We start from the raw sequence: 19,718 nt of genomic DNA, 5'->3' as shown, positions 1-19,718 counted from the left end.
CTCACTTAGCCGCCCCTGTGTGCCACTCTCCCCTCCATGTCCCATAGTTTTCATCTCTCCTTCCTTCCATGTCCATTAGTGTTCCTCTCCCCTAAGTGTCCCTTAGTGTTCCTCTCCCCTCCCTCCCTCCCTCCCCGTCCCTTAGTGTTTCTCTCCCCTCCCTCCCCTGTCAATTAGTGTTCCTTTCCCTCCCTTCCTTGTCCCTTAATGTTACTTTCCCCTCCCTGTCCCTTAGTGTTTCTCTCCCCTCCCTCCTTAACCTGTCCCATAGTGTTCTTTCTCCCCTCCCCTGTCCCATATTATTCTCCTCCTTCCCCTGACCCATAGTGTTCCTTTCCCCCCTCCCCTGACCCATAGTGTTCTTTCCACTCCTCCCCTTTCCCATAGTGTTCTTCCCACTCCCCTTTCCCTGTTCCATAGTGTTCTCCCCCCCTCCACTGTCCCACAGTGTTCTTCTCCTGCCTCTCCTGTCCCATAGTGTTCTTTCTCCCCCCTGCCCTGTCCCATAGTGTTCTTTCTCCCCATCCATCCCATAGTGTTCTTTCTCCCCATCCATCCCATAGTGTTCTTTCTCCCCATCCCATAGTGTTCTTTCTCTTCTCCCCCCTCCCCTGTCCCATCGTGTTCTTTCTCTCCCCCTTTCCCATAGTATTATTTATCTCCCCCTGTCCCATAGTATTCTTTCCCCCCCTCCCCATCACATAGTGTTCTTTCTCCCCCTCCCCTGTCCCATAGTGTTCTTTCTCCCCCCCTCCCCTGTCCCATAGTGTTCTTCCCTCCCATCCCATAGTGTCCCTTTCTCCCCATCCCATAGTGTCCCTCTACTGCCCTTGGTCCCTGGTGTGTCTCCTACCTCTCTTTGTAGCATGGCAGAGCAGAGCGAACTGCTGTAGAGGAGCTTCATTTTCCTGTACCTGGCTGGACTGACAGGAAGTGCTCTCTCAGTAAGCACTTTCTTTCAGTCTGGCCGGGTACAGGAAACAGAAGTTTCTGTACAGCGGTGCGCACTGCTCTCCTTGGCCACAATAAACTGACTGACTGAGTGACTGGCAGGAGGGAGTGCTGAGCGCCCACCTCCTGCTGGTCACTCCAATCTAGTGCCCCCCCAAGCCAGTGCGCCCTAAGTCGGCTGCTTGTGCCACCTTATGGACGTGCCGGCCCTAGCTGCAAATAGTATAGAGGTTTGGCAGAAAAAGCAACAGTCTGATGTAGCTGGGTTACACTTAGAAGTCAGGTCTTGTTCATGATAGTAAACATCACTGATCTGTTAACTTGTTTCAAAGATTTAAACTTTTAGAATTAAATTGCAATCTGTCATTTTGATAATTATCAACACATTAAAAGTTTCCAATTAAATCATTAGCGATGTTGATATCACCATTCTGATACATTTGAAGAGCACATTTAAAATTATCAGTTCAGTGAAAAATGGCCATAAAGAACATGCTACATAGTCAAGATAATTTATCACAAATTTTCCAACAAGTTTGTCTTTCGACAAATTCATTGAACCATCAGACACAAAGAGTTTTGATAAACCACTAAAATCCCTTTTCAAATAACAAAAAAATGCCCCCCAAAATGTTCAGTGTTTGGTCATGATCATGAACAGAACAAACACCAAAATACTTTACCTGAGTCGATTATATTTGCTAAAAATACCAAGTAACCTAAAGTAATGATTCAATTTAATCAATTAAATCAATTAAAGGGCAAATAAGCAATGGGACAACAAAATTGCTAACATGTTAAAATACAAATGCACACAATACTCAAAAATGTCCAACAAACATTCTTAAAAAAAACATAGGCTTATATCAATATTGACGACAGATTATTGACATAAATATCTCTTATTATCATAGCCACTCCACTATAAAAGAGGTCAATTAGGCGGGTCAGATCTTCCCAAAATCTACATATTTTGTTTGGTGTTAACCTTGTAATATATGAATATCGATCTTAAACTCACTTGATTAACAGTGAATGAAGCTAAACTTGGATTCAAGTTGATGAGTTTTAAAACAAAAAAACTGGAAAAGCTAGAAAATATTATCGATCAATACCAACGCTGGACTTTAATAAGCTATGGCAGGTTTTAACTTCGATTCAGTAAATTGAACTCCAAATTCACCGCAAATTCAATATCAATCATTAGAGAATGTTCAATATTAAGAAACCAAATTACATTATCATTACTGCCCATTTGCATTTTATTTCAAGTCCATCATCCAGTCACATCAGCCAAATATTACTAAATTCTCCTGCCAATTTATATGACCTTTAGTTGCATAACTATAAAATTCTCACAAGTATGATATACTCTATGATGAAATATTAACAATTCATTATACCAAGCCAAATGTCCATTTAGATTTTATTTCTACAATTAAGTTATCTGCCCCCTAACTTTATACTTCCTGGGTATTGATTTGTAAGGCATTGTATTTAATGTCTGACTTGAAAGAAAAAAATCACTAATTAATTAACAGTGATTTAGTTGCAAAGTCTTATATATGCGAATCACATCGGTCACTAATTAGGTCAAGTTAGGTCAGCAGAACCTGGCATATGGCCATCCAAGATCACATACCTTCTGTGTTATGGGGTATAGATTAATAATACCAAATGGTACTGCTCAGGAAGTTCCTTCCACTATTCATTAAAATTTGGTATTGAGTCCTATATGAATTGCAGGCATCAAAAGGACCCTTAATAATGATATTAAATGTGGCAACCACTCACAACCACTTTGTTTGTGTTATATTTAGGAGACAAATAATTGACTATCTCAGCCAATCCAATGCTTTCCCATAGGAAAACATTAAGAGGCTATTGTGCATGGTCAGTAAAACTCTGCACTGAAGCAACCAGCGTCTCCTAATAAAGTAGCATTCATTCAATGCATCTCTATGGGGAACATCCAGCGCCTCCATTGTGTAGCACTGACCCAGGAAGCACCTCTAGTGGCCGTCTGAATGACTACCACTAGAGGTGTCCCTATGGAGTAATTTAAACACTGCCTGTTCTCTGAAAATGCAGTGTTTACAGCAAAATGCATGCAGGGACAGACTATAGACAACAGAACAGCTACATTAAACTTTAGTTGTTCTGGTGATTAGAAAGTCCCTTTAAGGAGCAATAGGACCGGTCTTCTGGTTCGTATGGGCAACTTATTAAAGGGTATGGTAGCACACACATGGGTCAGGGTAATTTATCGTGCAGTTATCCTTTGATTAATGCAGTGATCTGCATATATTACTTTACATCACTCATTACAAATAGTTGAGGGGGGAATACTGTTTGTCTACATGATTATAAAGGGCTCTGCTGACATTTGATATTTTGTTTTTTTTTGCCCCTGTAACATACCTGCAAGGTGAGTGGACTAGGAAAGAGTGGACTTGGAGAGCATAGCTAGTTTAATAAGTTCTATAACAATTTTGTTTAAAACCATTTTCCTTCTGGCAGTATTAAACCTATTTTTTATTGTAACATCATATTAGGTGCTGATTTACCGATTTACTTTTCAAATTTACTGTCAAGGAGAAATACACTAATGAATCTATACTAATACAAGGGACAGATGATCATTTTTCTGTTGTATTTTTCATTTTTTGATTTGCCCGTGTTATTCTTTCCCCATGGTTGGCTCTTGGTTGGTCATCTCACTCCCAGTCTATCACTTTAATATTGTGCGAAGAGTTTGAGTTGGTGCTTCTTACCAGCTACCCACATGGTGGTTTCATATAATATTTTTGTAGTGGACTCACTATCACCAAAATACAAAAAAATATTATAAAACAGCACTATAAAAGATGTAAAAAAAAAGTAAAAACATATTTTTTGATAATCCTGAAATTGCAGTGTCTTTGTGCCAACCAAACTACCCAGAATCCCCCTCCAAAAAAATAATAATAATAAAAAAACCTTGAATATAATATATTCCACATATGAGTTTCCAAAGCTTACATTGTAAGCATACTATATGAAAATGTACTTGTGAATAAAGAGATGTTACTGGATACTTGTTAAATAAAAGAAATTGAAGTGATTTAGAATAACTGACAAAATGAAAGAAAACATTTACTTAATATTTCGCTGCTTCATTTTTCTTACTTCTGTTTGTTCAAAGCTTTTAGGGATCCTCGATTAAAATTTGCATTAATTGAAGAACAGAATAAACCTACGGTACAGTTACTACTGACAGCATTTTAGTAAATTCTTAATTTTATTTAAATCACTACTCAAGAAAATATAACAATTTTATTTTCTCTACTCTAGCATTATCTTCAAAGGTCTGGATGCAAAAATACCTCTCTAGACTCAGACGTATTCATTCCTATAGAAAATAATTGCCAAGCATATAGATTTTTAGGCTATTTGCAACGGTAAGACTCTACGATTTAATAGACTTTTTAATTATGAAATAGTGTTTAGTAATGCAAAGGCATGATAAACTAAAATATAAATTAAATAAGACATTTAAAATTATATTTACCAAAGGCTGAAACCACTGTAAATATTCATAAGGTGGGAAACATGTACCTAAAATAAAATTGCCTTTTGCTCCTAACAAGCCTGGGTTATATATATTTGCTAATTAGCTTTCACTTTTAACATGGCATTTCATCAATCCTTCACCATAATAAATGCTGTTGGAGCATTTAAGCTAATTAGTGGGGGGAAAAAATAAAACACACTGACAAGCAAGTGTGCTAGAACATTTGCACAGATCAGTGGGAATTATTCCAGTAGTTTTGTATCTCTGTTGGTGTTCCCCAAGGGTCTGTTCTTGGTCCCCTATTGTTCTCAATCTACACTGCCTCCCTTGGTAAACTCATCAGCTCCTTTGGCTTCCAGTATCATTTCTATGCAGATGACACTCAAACTCCTTCCCTCATTTCTCACCAAACATCTTGACTCGTGTCTCTGACTGCCTCTCTGCTATTTCCAACTGGATGACTGCTCATTTCCTCAAACTGAACATGCCCAAAACAGAACTTCTGGTCTTCCCTCCTTCATGTGTTGCTACTCCTTTGTCTGTTAGTGTTCTCTTGGACTCCGACCTCTCCTTCACCCCTCACGTCCAATAAATCGCCAACTCCTGCCACTTCCATCTCAAAAACATTGCACGCATCCCACCTTATTTAACGCCTGATACGGCAAAGGTGCTTGTCCATGCCATTATCCTATCTCGCCTTGACTACTGTAATTCACTCCTTAGTTGTCTTATGTGTTCCCAACTTGCCCTGTTACAGTCTATAATGAATGTGGCAGCGAGGCTCATCTTTCTGTCCGCCTGCACCTCCCACGCCTCCCCCCTTTGTCAGTCCCTACATTGGCTTTGAGTAAGATATAGGACTCAATTTAAGATCCTGATACTTGCTTACAAATCTCTACACAATGCTGCTCCGCCCCACTTATCCTCACTAATACACATATATGTCCCATCTAGGCCCCTACGTTCTGCCAGAGACCTACTTTTAACCTCTGTTCGTACTCCTACTTCTGATGCTCACCTTAAAGGCATTAAGCACTGTGGCATGTATGTATGGTGGCAATAGAGGGTTAATTTGTCTGGTTAGTACAGCTAGGGAAAGTTTAGTGTAAGTTCATGACCCCTGGTTAAGTTGTTGGGCAGAGTGGGACAAGTAGCTGGGCAGATTTGGGGACACAGCTATTGCTGGGGACAAGAGCTGACTGAGGATTGGTTGCAGGCCGCAAGCCAGCGAAGCGCAGGAAGCCAGGTAAGAATAAAAGGTGGCAGTGCGAGTGCAATCCCTGCCAGCTGTTTGCAGGATGGGAGAAGCACGGACGGACCCTGCCCTCCCTCCCCTATTTGCTAACTTTCTTTATAATTAATGTCGTGGTGTTTGGAAGCTTGGGGCAAAGACATCCTCAGGTTCAAGTTCTGAAGAAGGATATGTGTTAAATGGTTGTATATTAAAGGCGGTCAGGTTAGCTATGACTGACTGGCAATTAAGTGATGGCGAAAGTTAAAAGTTTTGGAAGTAAAGTGAAAAGTTTGCCCCCTTTCAAGCTTTAAATAACCACCATGGCCTAGCCCATTGAATTAAAATAAACTGTGTCTGTGTTTATTGCGTGGTCTAAGTTATTTATGCAAAATATTGCCTACCATACATAACTTATTTATTTAGGAAAGCATATCAATAAATAATAAATAATAAACATAAATAATAGAGACAAGTATATTATCATCCTATTTTAAATATCTATTACATGCATAAATTGGGTGGGAGTGAGTGTGTGTAGCAGTGTGTTTGTTAACAGGGCGTGTCAGTGTGTGTACAGATACTTCAGCAGCCTTGATCCTAGCACCACAGGCGGCTGCTCTGTGGGCACCTGCAGTGCCTGTATCATGCATTTTCCAATAGGCAGTTGCCTACTTTGACTAATTACAAATTAGGATCTGGAAGGCATATAAGCAGCTGATGAGCATATAAAAGGGACGCTATAGTCACCAGAACAACATTCCCTTCAGGCTTTTTTTGCAGTAAACACTGTCCTTTCAGAGAAAATGCAATGTTTACATTACAGCCTAGTAATAACTCCACTGGCCAATCCTCAGATGGCTATTAGGGGTACTTTCTGGGACAGTGGTTCACAGTGTGCAGCACTGCAATTCAGTATCTCTACCCTCTGCATTGAGACACTGAACTTTCCTCATAGAGATTCATTGATTCAATGCATCTCTATGAGGAGATGCTGATTGTCCAGGACTGTGTTTAACTCTGCCTCTGATCTGCCTCCTTGACAGTCTCAGTCAATCCTATGGGGAAGCATTGGTATTGGTTTAGCCCACCACTTCTGATGATGTCAGCAGACAGCAGGCAGGTCAGAGGCAGACAGGGGCAATGGCAGTAGCAGTAGCTGGAGACTTAAATACAAGTAAGATTTTATTATATTTAGTGAGGCAAGAGGGGGTCGGGGGGCTAGATGGTGGTTTTAACACAATTGGGTCAGGGATGCATAGTGTTCTTTTTAGTTTTTATTCCAACCAATATTTTAAATACTTACCATTATAACTGTAAAATCTGTAAGATATAGTTAATATTTGTTTGTGACATATCTTAAATCTGGGACATAGCACAGTAACATATAACACAGTAAAAATGGACATCTTAAGGATGGAAGCAAATATATAATAAAAATCCCTTCATCAAGAATTCTGGTAGATAGGAGCATTTATAGTTCTGTGAATCAGAGATAATCTGAACAGTACATCTCGGATATCAGTCAAAGTGGCATTTCAAGAAAATAAATATTTTTACTATTACAATACAGTGGGCACATCTATCTATTAAGTAGGGAGTTGCGAGTGTCTGTGTATATATAAGTATTTCTATTACATATTTTTACAATTAAAAACAAGATGTTCTACTCCAACAATTAAAGAAAATCTAAGTACCTAACGAACTATAGCATGGAAAATTAAAATGTGTGCCAGTGAGACTTAGAATTTGGCATATTCAATATTTTTAATGCATTGCCTCTCAGAATAAAGAATCTGAATTAACTATTTATTTATTAATTACCTTTCCTTTTAACAATATATAGTAAAATTAGAAATCACTAAAAGTACACAGCAATATAATATCTAAATATTACATAAATAAATTGGGTGGGAGTGGGTGTGTGTGACAGTGTGTGTGTTTAGCAAGGTGTGTCAATGTGTGTGTATATCACTTAACCAAACAATCTCGGCAAAGGCTTCAGCAGCCTTGATTCCAGCACTACAGAAAGCTGCTCTTAACTGGCAGAGTAGGCACCAGCAGTGCCCCTATCGCACAAGTTCCAATAGACATTTGATTGTTCTGAACAAACCACTATTTTAAATATTAACTTGAACCATAATAACAGTGATTATAACAGTGATTTCTTGTATTTTCTTCTACCAAGAAGATATAGTTTCATCATTTTCTGTCACAAACATTATTTTGTTTATTATTTCTTTGCCAGTACAATGCTCCCAACAGTAAAAATGGACATCTTAAGGATGCATGCACATTTATAGTAAAAATCACTTAATCTGGAATCCTGGTAGATAGGAACATGTATAGTTCTGCTAATCAGAGATAATCTAAACAGTACATCTCGGATGTCCTTCAAGGTGGCATTTTAAGAAAATAAAAAATGTTACTATCACAATACAGTGGGCAATGCAAATCCACTTACATACTTATCAACAGTTGCTATGTGGAGTCATAACCGCAACAGACAAACGCTGGACCAGACAACACACACTGGAACGGCAACCGCAGCTCACAACCACAAGTTGACAGAAAGAAACATCAGCGCACTCCTCTAGGAGTCCACTGACGACTTGATTTCCCACATACATGACTACTAGTAACGAACCTAAACGAGCGCATAGTGTACCCAACCACGACAGGTCACAGCGCGGAAATCTAGGTGACCTATGAGTCTAAGCCCACACTTCACAGCCCACAGACGCCGGCGTAGGCACCACACGCGGAGCCAAACGGATCCCGACACACATAGCTCAGCTTACGATCTCACAGCATTTATATAACCAACGAATGTTCATAGCTTTCATGCGCCTTCATGTATGACTAAATGATAAGTGTATACACGAAATAGGACCTGCGAGTCCGATAAACAATGGCTTGATATAAACTAAATACGATCCACGAGCAGCCATGATATACAGCAACATTTCTCACAGGTTATGTAACCTGAAAAAGATGTATGCTATATGGGACCTGCGAGTCCAAACAATCGTTATATTGCAACTGGAAGCAAACGAAAAACCTTTCAATAAAATTCATATTTACAAAAAAAAAAACAGTTGCTATGTGTGTGCACTCATTTGTGATTGTATACAATAATCTGTCCAAAAATTTCTCAATCAAAACCAGCTGTTTCCGAAACATAACATAATTACAAATGTAAAATATAAAAGAAATAAGAGCTCACACAGAGTATATATGTATGGCTACAAGACTTGGAGACTTTTAGTCAAATTTGGCTGATCAGCTGCTCTGCAGAAATTAAAAATTCTGTACTGAAATATTCCCGAATTACAGACTAATCAAAATGTGCAGCGGCAAACATTGGCAATATTTGTCAGTATTCGGAATTTCACCAACTGAGCCAAAAAAAAACCAGAAGATTGATGAGAGTGAGGTGAGCCAAAGAGGGAAAACAGTAAGAGCAGTAAAAAACAAAAAAACTAAACTAGATTTATATATAAAATAATTAATAAATATATAAAATAGCAGTAAAATGTACCTATGAAAAAAAACTAAACATTTTAGACACAACAGGGTAATCCCTAAATCCTGGACTGGTAGGAGGTACTTGAGGACTGGGTTGGGAACCACTGCTCTAGAGCATTAATTTAAGTTTGGGGTGTCCCTTTAAATCACTCATGGCCCCATGTTCATGCAGTGGTACCGAACTTAGCAACATAACTGGCTTGCAAAACATCTCACATTTCATGACAATTTTAATATGCAGTCACAGTCAAAAACCTGCAAAGTACTCTAAATACTCACACCATTGGTGGCCAATTAAAAAGCAGAATCGTTTACATACAATAGCGGTGTAACGGAAATATTCTTTAATGATCAAGAAGAACAATGTATTTCAATCTATTTTAATTATACAGAGTTTGCTCTGACACTGTTTTTCATTATACATGCCATTAAAGGAAGATCACATAGGATGAAAGTCTGTTTTCAATCTGTATATTAAGACTGATTCTGAGCAATTACACCGTCACTCTTCCACAGTGGAAAGGTTGAATTCATTTGCTGTGTAGTCTGGTAGTTATGATTGATGTTGCTTTTCCAAATGATAAACCAATTACCCCAATGATGTAATGTCATTTAAACAGTGTTGTAATCACATTTATGCTAAACTGGGAGATCTGATGAAGTCTAATAAAGATGTATTGGGGATTAAAGGTTTGAATATCATCAACAATGTAGTCCTCATTTGTTGAGCAATTAAACTTGGTCATTATTTAAGGGGGCGTGGACAAAAATTAAAATACTAATATGTAATGATCAAAAGATTGTGCTCTCTAATTATGAAGTATACGGACATTTGTGATTAGTTCAGTTTTTTTTTATCCACAGCTTTAAATGTCACATTTAAACTATTAAGTGTCAGAGTATAAGAGTTTAAAAAAAAGACATATTGTAAAGAAATGTAGAAGATAATAAGTAAATAAATGCAAAAAAATAATAGAAAACTGAACTAAATTGGTACAAAAAAAATGGTGTGCTCTAGATTTGTGCACGGCAGACAAATTTGGTTTGTCTGAATTGATTAATTTGGGGGAAAAAATTGTTTGGCCGATTTGAGTTGTGTCCATGTGTTGGTTCAGGCAAATTTCTCAATGCAATTGTTTCGGGACAAACCCCAACTATTCGGTTCACAGGTCAAATGAGGAGAAGTAACCAATCAATGGTATGATAGGTGATAAATAGAGATATAGAGATATAGATAGATAGATAGATAGATAGAAAGTAAGAAAGAAAGATAGATAATTTATGAAATATAAATATATATATATATATATATATATATATATATATATATTTACCACTCTACCTCCTACTTCTAACTTGATCTGTGAATAAAATCAAGATAGCGGCTGCCCGCTACTAACCAATCAATAATTTTTTTAGTGGTGCCATGGACCTAACTCCAAATCACAAAATAAACAATCCTAATGATTGAAAGAAACATTAACAGAGCTATTTACTAATGTGAGAATTCAAAATTTATTTTAAATTTAAGGCCAGAGTAGCTGAATTGAAAGCATAACTGACGTGGGTCTTGATAAATGGCAAACATCGCAAAAAACACATAGATTATGCTGTCAGCACAAATATTTGACCTCTTTTTTTCACTATAGGATAATACATTTATTTTTTTTTTTTTTTTACATTTCTTAATAAAGGAGTGAGATCCAAGTACTACAGTGATCTAATATTGTCCGGTTAGAGTATAAACTATTTTTGCTGGTTTATATAAAGTGAGATGACCACTCACCCAGCAAACTACATTTGAGGGCAACAATACTGAATTAAAGGAGGGGAAATTTAAAAGGAGTTGTGCAGGAGAGATACCTATTTACTGTTGTGGGTTTTCTTGGCTGCGTTGTTTGAAGAAAAACACACTCAGACAGTCTTACAAACTCTCATATATACACTCAGACTCGGTTGTATGCTAGGATAGAAATGTGTCCAATGTGTTCCCTATCAGTTATCAACTTACATCAGTCACATGCCTCTAAGGCGAGCCCCATCTGCACTAAATCAATTATTATGAAAATAGAGAAGGGGGATTTTGATATATACAGAAATCATCCTTTTAAGTATCACAAATATATTTTAAAAAACATTTCAGATATGTAATGCATTTAATTAACATGTAATGTGCGATTCATGGGCTAAAACCATGTTTATAGTAATATGTTTCAAAAAGGTTTTCAATGGCAGGCAGCCCCAGTAAAAATGGAAATAAAATACGCTCATAAAACACTATATTTTATTAGAGGAGGTGAGAATTAGTTGCTATAGGAAAGTCTAATCTTATTGTAAAAATATAAATTCTTCCAATTCTCTAACTGGTCGTGAAAGTTAAAAATAACATCTGTACTATTCTATAGTTCAATTTTAGCCTCTGTTTATCCTGTTAAGCACCAACAATCACATCATGGTAGTAGGGGCCCTGCTGAGACAAAACAAAGAGAACATTTCGGGAATGGAATATAGTGACAGAAAACCCAGAGACCATCATAGAGTCTTTAGTTGTTCAGTTGGAAAAATGTAGAATATATTTCATATGTTTTTTTTCTTTAGAGTGTACTTTAGAGAAAGCACTAACACTCGAAGGGGCTATAAGATCAAGCACAGAAGTAACAGGAACCTATAAAGAGCTTGATCTGTCTTAAGATTAGATTAGTCTCCGCGTTCCAGGATCCTCTTAATGAGCCCACATTTACAAAGTTTCACTCTTCATAGAATTTAATTAAAGACATTAATGTTATATAGTCCCTTGATATCTCTGAACTGATAAAAAAAAAATAATCTTGAACACCAACTATTCCCTTTCATAGTTTGCCCCATTAAAACAGCAGGTTTCATTTCAGTAGCTCATCTGTGTGTGTTTGTGTGTGTGTGTGTGTGTGTGTGTGTGAGTGTGTGTGTGCATGCATGTGTGTATCACATGATCTGTTTAATATTTCAATTGACAAATCATGTTGTGAAACCAAGTACTGCACAGTGGGTAACCTCACCCCTCACGCATGCCATATTTACTGTAATGTATGGTTTAATGGCAGTACAGGGTGACTCATCTTGGATTGCCATCTTGGATTGCAGATGCTATATGTAGCAGCCCTCATTCCAATTCAGCACTCCTACATTAATAATCAGTCTAGAAAGGAGCTAAACAAACACAAATAGCGCAATTCTGTGTCTCCTGGTCCTATGCTGGAAAAGTGTGGATGAATGGCTTTATGCATCTATTTATATTAAACGGGACATGCACTGCGTTAGATTATTGGTAGTTACACAGTAATTCAATCCTCTTCTAGCATATCTCTAAAAGGATAGGGGCTGAATTAAGCACATCATTTTGTGTCTGGCCTTATAATTCCCACAACGTGACATCACCCACTGAACAGTACAGGATTTTTATCAAAAGATAAACAATAGTAAAAAAAAAACACTATGAGAGTACATCATACCTTTAAATATTTAAGAGTCATATCTCTTCAATGGACAGTACGGTGCTATATCCCGGAACGTGAAGTGCGACCTGTAACATGCACAGCAGTGTGCAGAAAGTTGTCTTGTCTAATACACACCACACAAGGATTTCTGTCTGCCTATGAAATTATGGTAATGGTGTCATCTTGACTACCCATCTCGTAATGTCACAATAGCATTGTCAATCTTTCTTCACATGTCTTAGTAGACAATGCCAGGAAAGACTTATATGGAGGACTTGTCAAATGGATCAACCTTTATAAAAGATTTCTCAGCATGTGAGACCGGTGCTGGGATGAGATTTCCTAATTGCTGACATCTTGCATGATATTAAGTTTCCATCACTCTAAGTTAAAAAGAAGATTGTGTTATCAAATTATATCTCTTGTTGCATTTTTTTCCTCTCCCAAATGTTGACACAATGGGAGCTAATTATCAAAATTCTTGGGCAGCGGACGTAGGAAAAAATATATGCAAAAATCCAGAAAATGACAAATGTCCAGATTTATAAATGATAAGTAACTTGCGGCATTTAAATGACTTTGAGAATGTTTGCATTTTTTTTTTCTTTGTTGTTGGTGTACGCATGGTGTTATCTCAAAGTAATGTATATACAGTTTGCATTTGGGAAAGAGTATTGGTATTGGATAAACATACTTTATTATTTATTATAAGCCTGAATAACTCTTCAAACTCTAGCTGAAGGAATAGCAAATTTACTTATGCCATGTAGCATGCCACTTTCTTCTAGGTTGAGGAAGAGTGTTTGGCATATACCTGTCTGTTCATTCATTAATGATACTGTGATTGTGATATGTGTATTGTTGCCTAACAATGTAAGCAAAAACAAAACTTTCAGTTTGTATCTAGCCAGTTCAATCTGGTAAATAAACCAACTACAAAAATTAACAAGGTATATTTTACATTTTATAAGGTCGATACACTGACATTTGTAAAGTTTATACTGATACTACAAGATTCATTAGGATGTAGGTAGTGATGTTTTATTTTTCAGAATCTTGAAAAAAAATATTTTTTGTTGGGATTGTCTCCTGAATTTTAATAAAGGCAACCACCCAAATCCCTTTATCTTAAAGCAGGCTCAAAGTATCGACCCGTGGACTTCTCAAAGTATCGACCCGTGGACCTTTTGCAACTACATAAATACTCTCATATAGCCCATGCCACCTTCATAGGTTTAAAAATAACATAGGTTTGAAATAAATCATTCCATCTATCCCATATTGCAGGTGGTCTGGTCTGTAATTAGGCACTTATCTAATGAGTCTTCATTGATCAAGTTTTAGCATTCTGCAATCGGGGGCTGGAGCTTAGGTGATGAGGCTGGATATGCAGAAGGAAGAGACCTCCAACAAGAACTGCTTCTTGAGATGGAAGGTAGAGTTTATATATCACGTGTATGGGTGTGTGTGTGTGTATAGGAGCCTGTACATATATGCATGGGTGTGTGCAAGCTGTGTGTATATAGGAGCAGTGTAACTGTGACTGTGAATATGACTTCAATCATTGTCATTGTACATATCTGCAATGTAAAGAAAGTAAAGAACTGCTAGACCATGTTGATGTAGAGAAAAACATTGTTTTTACCTGTTCCTTATGGTATGTTTATGGATAGGTTAAAAGACAATGCACTCTGTGGTATCATACATGTCTCACTCACAATGTGATAACCTTCTAAGTCACTTTCAAACTGAACATCTAACTATTAATCTATCATTTTACTGCATAGCCAAACGCAGACTGAAACCATGACACCTTTAAGGTCTAAAACTGTCTTCATTCTAATTGTAGCCATATGGTATCACTTGAATATAGTGACCCAACATTACATTTATATTTGTCAGTAGATGAGAGTTTTACATAACGAGTCATCACAAATTATTTTCTTTCTCTGAAAAAAATATATGACTTTATAAATCAAGAAAGAACATCATTAAAATGAATGTCACTTAATTTGAAAAGCCACAACTTTGCTTACAGACCTGTATTTTGCATTTATTTAATTACTATCTCCAAGTAGCAATTAGGGAAGAATTATGAAAATTCTTTATTTTGTTCATGCAAGTGATCTCCAGAGAAGTGACCCTGGTGTTCATACTTCAGAACTGACAAAAGTAAGCAAAATATGTACTATACATTGGTGGCTTTTGTGTTCGAACATTTTTCTGAACTTAACATTGTTTCATTTTATGAGTATGCTAAATACTACCGTGCACAATTCCATAAGGAAAAATCTCTTGAAAAAGGCAGTTATGATGCAGTGAACCTACTTAAAATTTGTAAGTAATTCTTTTCAGTAATGGGGATTTACTAATAGTTTTCATGCTTTAAATCACAGTTAATATATAAAACAAAAATACTCCAGAGTGAAATGAACTAAGAAAAATGTGATTTGTTGACTATGTCTAGAAACTCAAATGGCATACAATTAGAAAAGACATTTTATTTCCCCATTTTCGTCATCTTTCTTCCCTAACGCTTCCCAGATTTCTACAATTTGCATGATAATTAACACTTCTAAAGAAAAGTCAAAGAATAAGAGATTTAGAAGCATGTGTATTAAGATTCACATGGGTATTAGCTTCATTATTACATGACAGGGTGGTTAAAATATGACTGTAAGCTCTTTTACGTAAGATTTATGTCTTTTAAAACATGTATTTAAAAGTTTTTAATTTTCCTATAATTGCCATCCATAAAATTAAAGTTTGATTTGACAGACTTAAATATATACAAGAAAGTATGCTGTGTGGTTTTCACACATTGGTAACACCTAACATACAGCAACAGCTTACAAGGCAGTAAGCAAGCATATCAATCTATTCAAGTACTTATCAAACTAATCTTTAGGACTACCAATTATTATTATTATTATTATGATATTTATAGAGCGCTGTCAAATTCTGCAGCGCTTTACAATGGGTGGACGAACAGACATGTAGTTGTAACCAGACAAGTTGGACACACAGGAACAGAGGGGTTGAGGGCCCTGGGTTGAGGGCCCTGCTCAATGAGCTTACATGCTAGAGGGAGTGGGGTAAGATGACACAAAAAGGTAAGGATAGTATTAGACTAGTGACAGTTGCAGAAGAGGAATCAGTTGGGATCTATTAACAGTTTAATTGATACGCTTTCATGAAGAAGTCACAGCCCCAGTCCTGCAGTTTGAAGCTCCACAACTTTTCAACTAGCCATATTGTGAGTGTCTCATGTCTCAGCTGTAGAGTGACTGAGCACTTCAAAGAAGATGATGAGAATTTACAGTAGGAGGCAGGGCCGCCGGACTGGGAAAAAAATTAGGCCCGGGCATTTTTCAATCAGAGCGGCCCCCTAAGAAGGGGGCGGGGCCAGAGAGGGTGTGTTTTGTCATCACTAATGACAAGCACGCCTCCTCTCAAAGTGAGCAAGTTGGTTCAATGCGCAGAGCCCTGCTGAAGAGCTCTGGCATTAGAAAAAGGCTTGCACTGTGTTTGCTTTTAAATTGTCTCTGGTGTCTCCACAAGTGGGATACCAGAGGACAAAAGGGCCAGGGAAGTGTATGGTGCATGTGTTTTGAGCCTGCTTGTGAAATTACGTGTGTGTGTAGAGTGTGGTGTGGTATTGTGTAAATAGGTCAATTTCATTTGTGTTTGTGGTTTAATATGTGTGGCTAGGGGCTGGAGATAGTGTGTGTATAGGGGGCATAGTGTTATAGGGGATGTAGCGAGTTTGTGCATACAGGCTGTAGTGTGTGTGTATAGGTGACGTAGTGTGTGTAGGGGTTGTAGAGAGGGTGTGTAGGAGATCTAGTGTGTAAAGGACCCAGAGTGTGTATAGGAGATTGTGTGTGTGTGTGTGTGTGTGTGTATATAGAGGATTAAGAGTGCATATAGGGTAAGGGATCTAGCGTGTATCTGGAGCGTAATGTGTGTAGTGGTGCAGTGTGAGGGGTGCTGTAGTGTGTGTGTGTGTGTGTGTGTGTATATATATATATATATATATATATATATATATATATATGGACGTATTGTATGTGTGAGGGCCGCAGTGGGTGTGTATGTAAGAGGGGTGTTGTGTGTGAGGGTGTTTTTATCTGCCATCACATTCTAGGTTTCTAATTTTCTTTGTCTGTTAACTCACTTAGGGTTATTTTATATATTATATATGTGTGTGTGTGTGAGCGAGGGTGCGGTCTGTCTGAGGGTGCTGTGTGTCTGAGGGTGCTGTGTGTCTGAGGGTGCTGTGTGTCTGGGTGCGCTGTGTGTCTGTGTGCGCTGGGAGTGTTTGGGTGCTGTGTGTGTCTGGGGGTGCTGTGTGTGTCTGGGGTGCTGTGTGTGTTTGGGGGTGCTGTGTGTGTCAGGGTGCTGTGTGTGTCAGGGTGCTGTGTGTGTCTGGTGGTGCTGTGTGTGTCTGGGGGCAGTGTGTGTCTGGTGGTGATGTGTGTGTCTGGGTGCTGTGTGTGTTTGGGTGCTGTGTGTGTTTGGGTGCTGTGTGTGTCTGGGTGCTGTGTGTGTCTGGGTGCTGTGTGTGTCTGGGGGTGCTGTGTGTGTTTGGGTGCTGTGTGTGTCTGGGGGTGCTGTGTGTGTCTGGGGGTGCTGTGTGTATCTGGGGGTGCAGTGTGTGTCTGGGGTTGCCGTGTGTGTCTGGGGGTGCCGTGTGTGTCTGGGGGTGCCGTGTGTCTGGGGGTGCTGTGTGTGTCTGGGTGATGTGTGTGTCTGGGGGTGATGTGTGTGTCTGGGGGTGATGTGTGTGTGTGTGAGGGGGCTGTTAGTGTGTTTTTTTTTTAAAATTTCAATATTTTTTTATTAATAATTAAAAAAAAAAAAGTTATATCCCCCCCTCCCTTCTTACCTTTAGCCTGGGAGGGGGGGAGCCATTCTGCCTGCGAGGAGCTGTTCTGCCTGGGAGGGGGATCATGCTTCCTTCCCTGGTGGTCCAGTGGTGAGAGTGAGCTCTAACCTGCCGGCTAGAGTTCACTCTCGCGAGATCTGAGCGTTGCCACGGTAACCGCGGCAACGCTCAGACCTCGCAAGAGGACCCGGCAGAGCGGCTGGATAGAGCTCCGCCGGTCCTCTCCGTTAAAGGACACTAGGCTTGTGCACAATCTGCTGAAACAGGCCAGATTTCAAACCAGCTCCATTTTTTTTTAAACAAACCTAGATGCGCTCAAGAGAGCATCTCAAAAACAGCTGCCTATGAGGGGGGAAGGGCCATGCAGAACTAAAACATATTGCAGCATTAAAGAGACCCATATTGTGGGGGCTTACCAGCCTCCCTTCAAGAAAAAGAATCGTATTGCTTCTAAACAACTGCAGATAAACTTTGATGGGGTGCTTCCCCAAGTGCCATTATGGACGAGCCGCGACTGCAAATGACATGATATAGGTCAGACAAAGCAAAACCATGGTAGGAATTCCAAATGAAGCAGAAAAGCTGAAACATTGTTTTATTTCTCCTCTCTGTATATTTTCACTACTCCCAGGTACAAAGGATAAAGCTCATAAAAATTATTGAGAGGTAACTAAGATAGAAGCACCCAGTTGCAGCATAAAGAGGTGTGGATTTCTACATTTATTTTTTTCACACCTCCCAAATATATTATTGGGGATAAATAATTACAATACTAAAAATATAGTGACAGTTTCCCTTTAAAGTGTTACTCCAATAGTCATATCCACTAAATATACTGGTATAGGGATTCATATTTTAGTGTTCATGCAGTTAAAGATGGGTTTGTCTATTAAGGCAGCACTGAGACATGTGAGGTTGGCCTTCAATGGACTAACACTGATGCGGCAGCTATTTTCAGCTGAGCTGAAATCATTAAAATAAAAGCAAATAAGTAGCACTCAGAAGTGTTACTCCCACTCATCTTGAGCATAGTGTCTCAGTACAGAGGGCCCAGGGGATAGACAGAGGTCCCATGAATTTCATTGACCACTTTAGCCATTTTTATGTGAAGAATGAAGCTGGAGTCCCAAACTGGTAATCTGCCTAGGGCCCCGTGGGTTTTTGATCCTTTTATGAGGCTGTTTGTCATCAGTAGCTTCCATAATGGCTAAATAATATTTATAATAATCAATAATATATCTATAAATACATACTTAAATACAGTGTACTGTACTTAAATACAGTACAATTTTTAGTGTACACCTCAAAGGCAGATCAAAGATCCTTTCCCCATCAAAAATTATAACCACAACAATGTTTCATTCACAAATCAGTGAGTTGGCACCTGCTATGTATCATCTAGACTATAATATCTGAACAGCACAACACATATTGTTTCATTTAGCCTTCTCAATCACAACTTTTAAAAGGTACATTTAAGCACACAGCATACCATTATAATTTGTATCGCTATAATTTGTGGCATAATGAATCATGCAATCAGAGACTGTATTGTGTAACTTTCTTACCACTGCTGGAAGCCTGTTGTGCACCTGAACATGCCCTTAGCAGGTATGAATTAGGGGAGAACTCCTCATCGGGGTTGGTGTCCATTATTTGATGAGAAGTATTGCTGTCTAGCAGAGGCATCTGGCAGCTAACAGGTTGAGGATTATGAGAACTGGGCAGTTGTGCAGATGGTAGTAGGCTAGACGAAGATGTAGATGGGATGGGGCGACCTGGGAAAGAGGAACAGGGGTTAAAGGTCAGCAATGAACTCATGAACGTGCGGTACATATAAGCATCTTTACATCACATCTATACAGGGTAATTAGCATCAAGCACTTAATTAACTTCTTTTCTGGGGTCTGCCAGGAGCTGCTCCCTGCCTCTCAGAGACACAAAACTTTAAGCCTGCACTAAGCCTGGAGGTGCAGGGCATACCTCCTCCTAAATTGAAAGTGTACAGCTGACTCTTTCATCCAATACACTAGGTCTGAAGTGCAGGACTTAACTCAAAAGAGCTAAAAGAAGCTCTGGATCCTAGTCCAGAAG

General features: G+C 38.6%; 1 protein-coding gene across 2 annotated transcripts in view; it reads right to left on the bottom strand.

Annotated features, from left to right (window-relative positions):
* The window catches only part of TENM2 (teneurin transmembrane protein 2), a 2,177,747-nt gene that overhangs the window by 591,304 nt on the left and 1,566,725 nt on the right, over positions 1–19,718 (bottom strand). For both annotated transcript variants that reach the window (XM_063447436.1, XM_063447438.1), the window contains one exon: positions 19,193–19,402. In XM_063447436.1, the coding sequence (XP_063303506.1) occupies positions 19,193–19,402 (210 nt within the window). The remainder of the gene's footprint in view (positions 1–19,192; positions 19,403–19,718) is intronic.

Source organism: Pelobates fuscus, chromosome 3 (genome assembly GCF_036172605.1).
Source record: "Pelobates fuscus isolate aPelFus1 chromosome 3, aPelFus1.pri, whole genome shotgun sequence".
NCBI lineage: Eukaryota > Metazoa > Chordata > Amphibia > Anura > Pelobatidae > Pelobates > Pelobates fuscus.
Note: the sequence above shows the minus strand (reverse complement) of the source record. Positions and strands in the feature narration are given on the sequence as shown.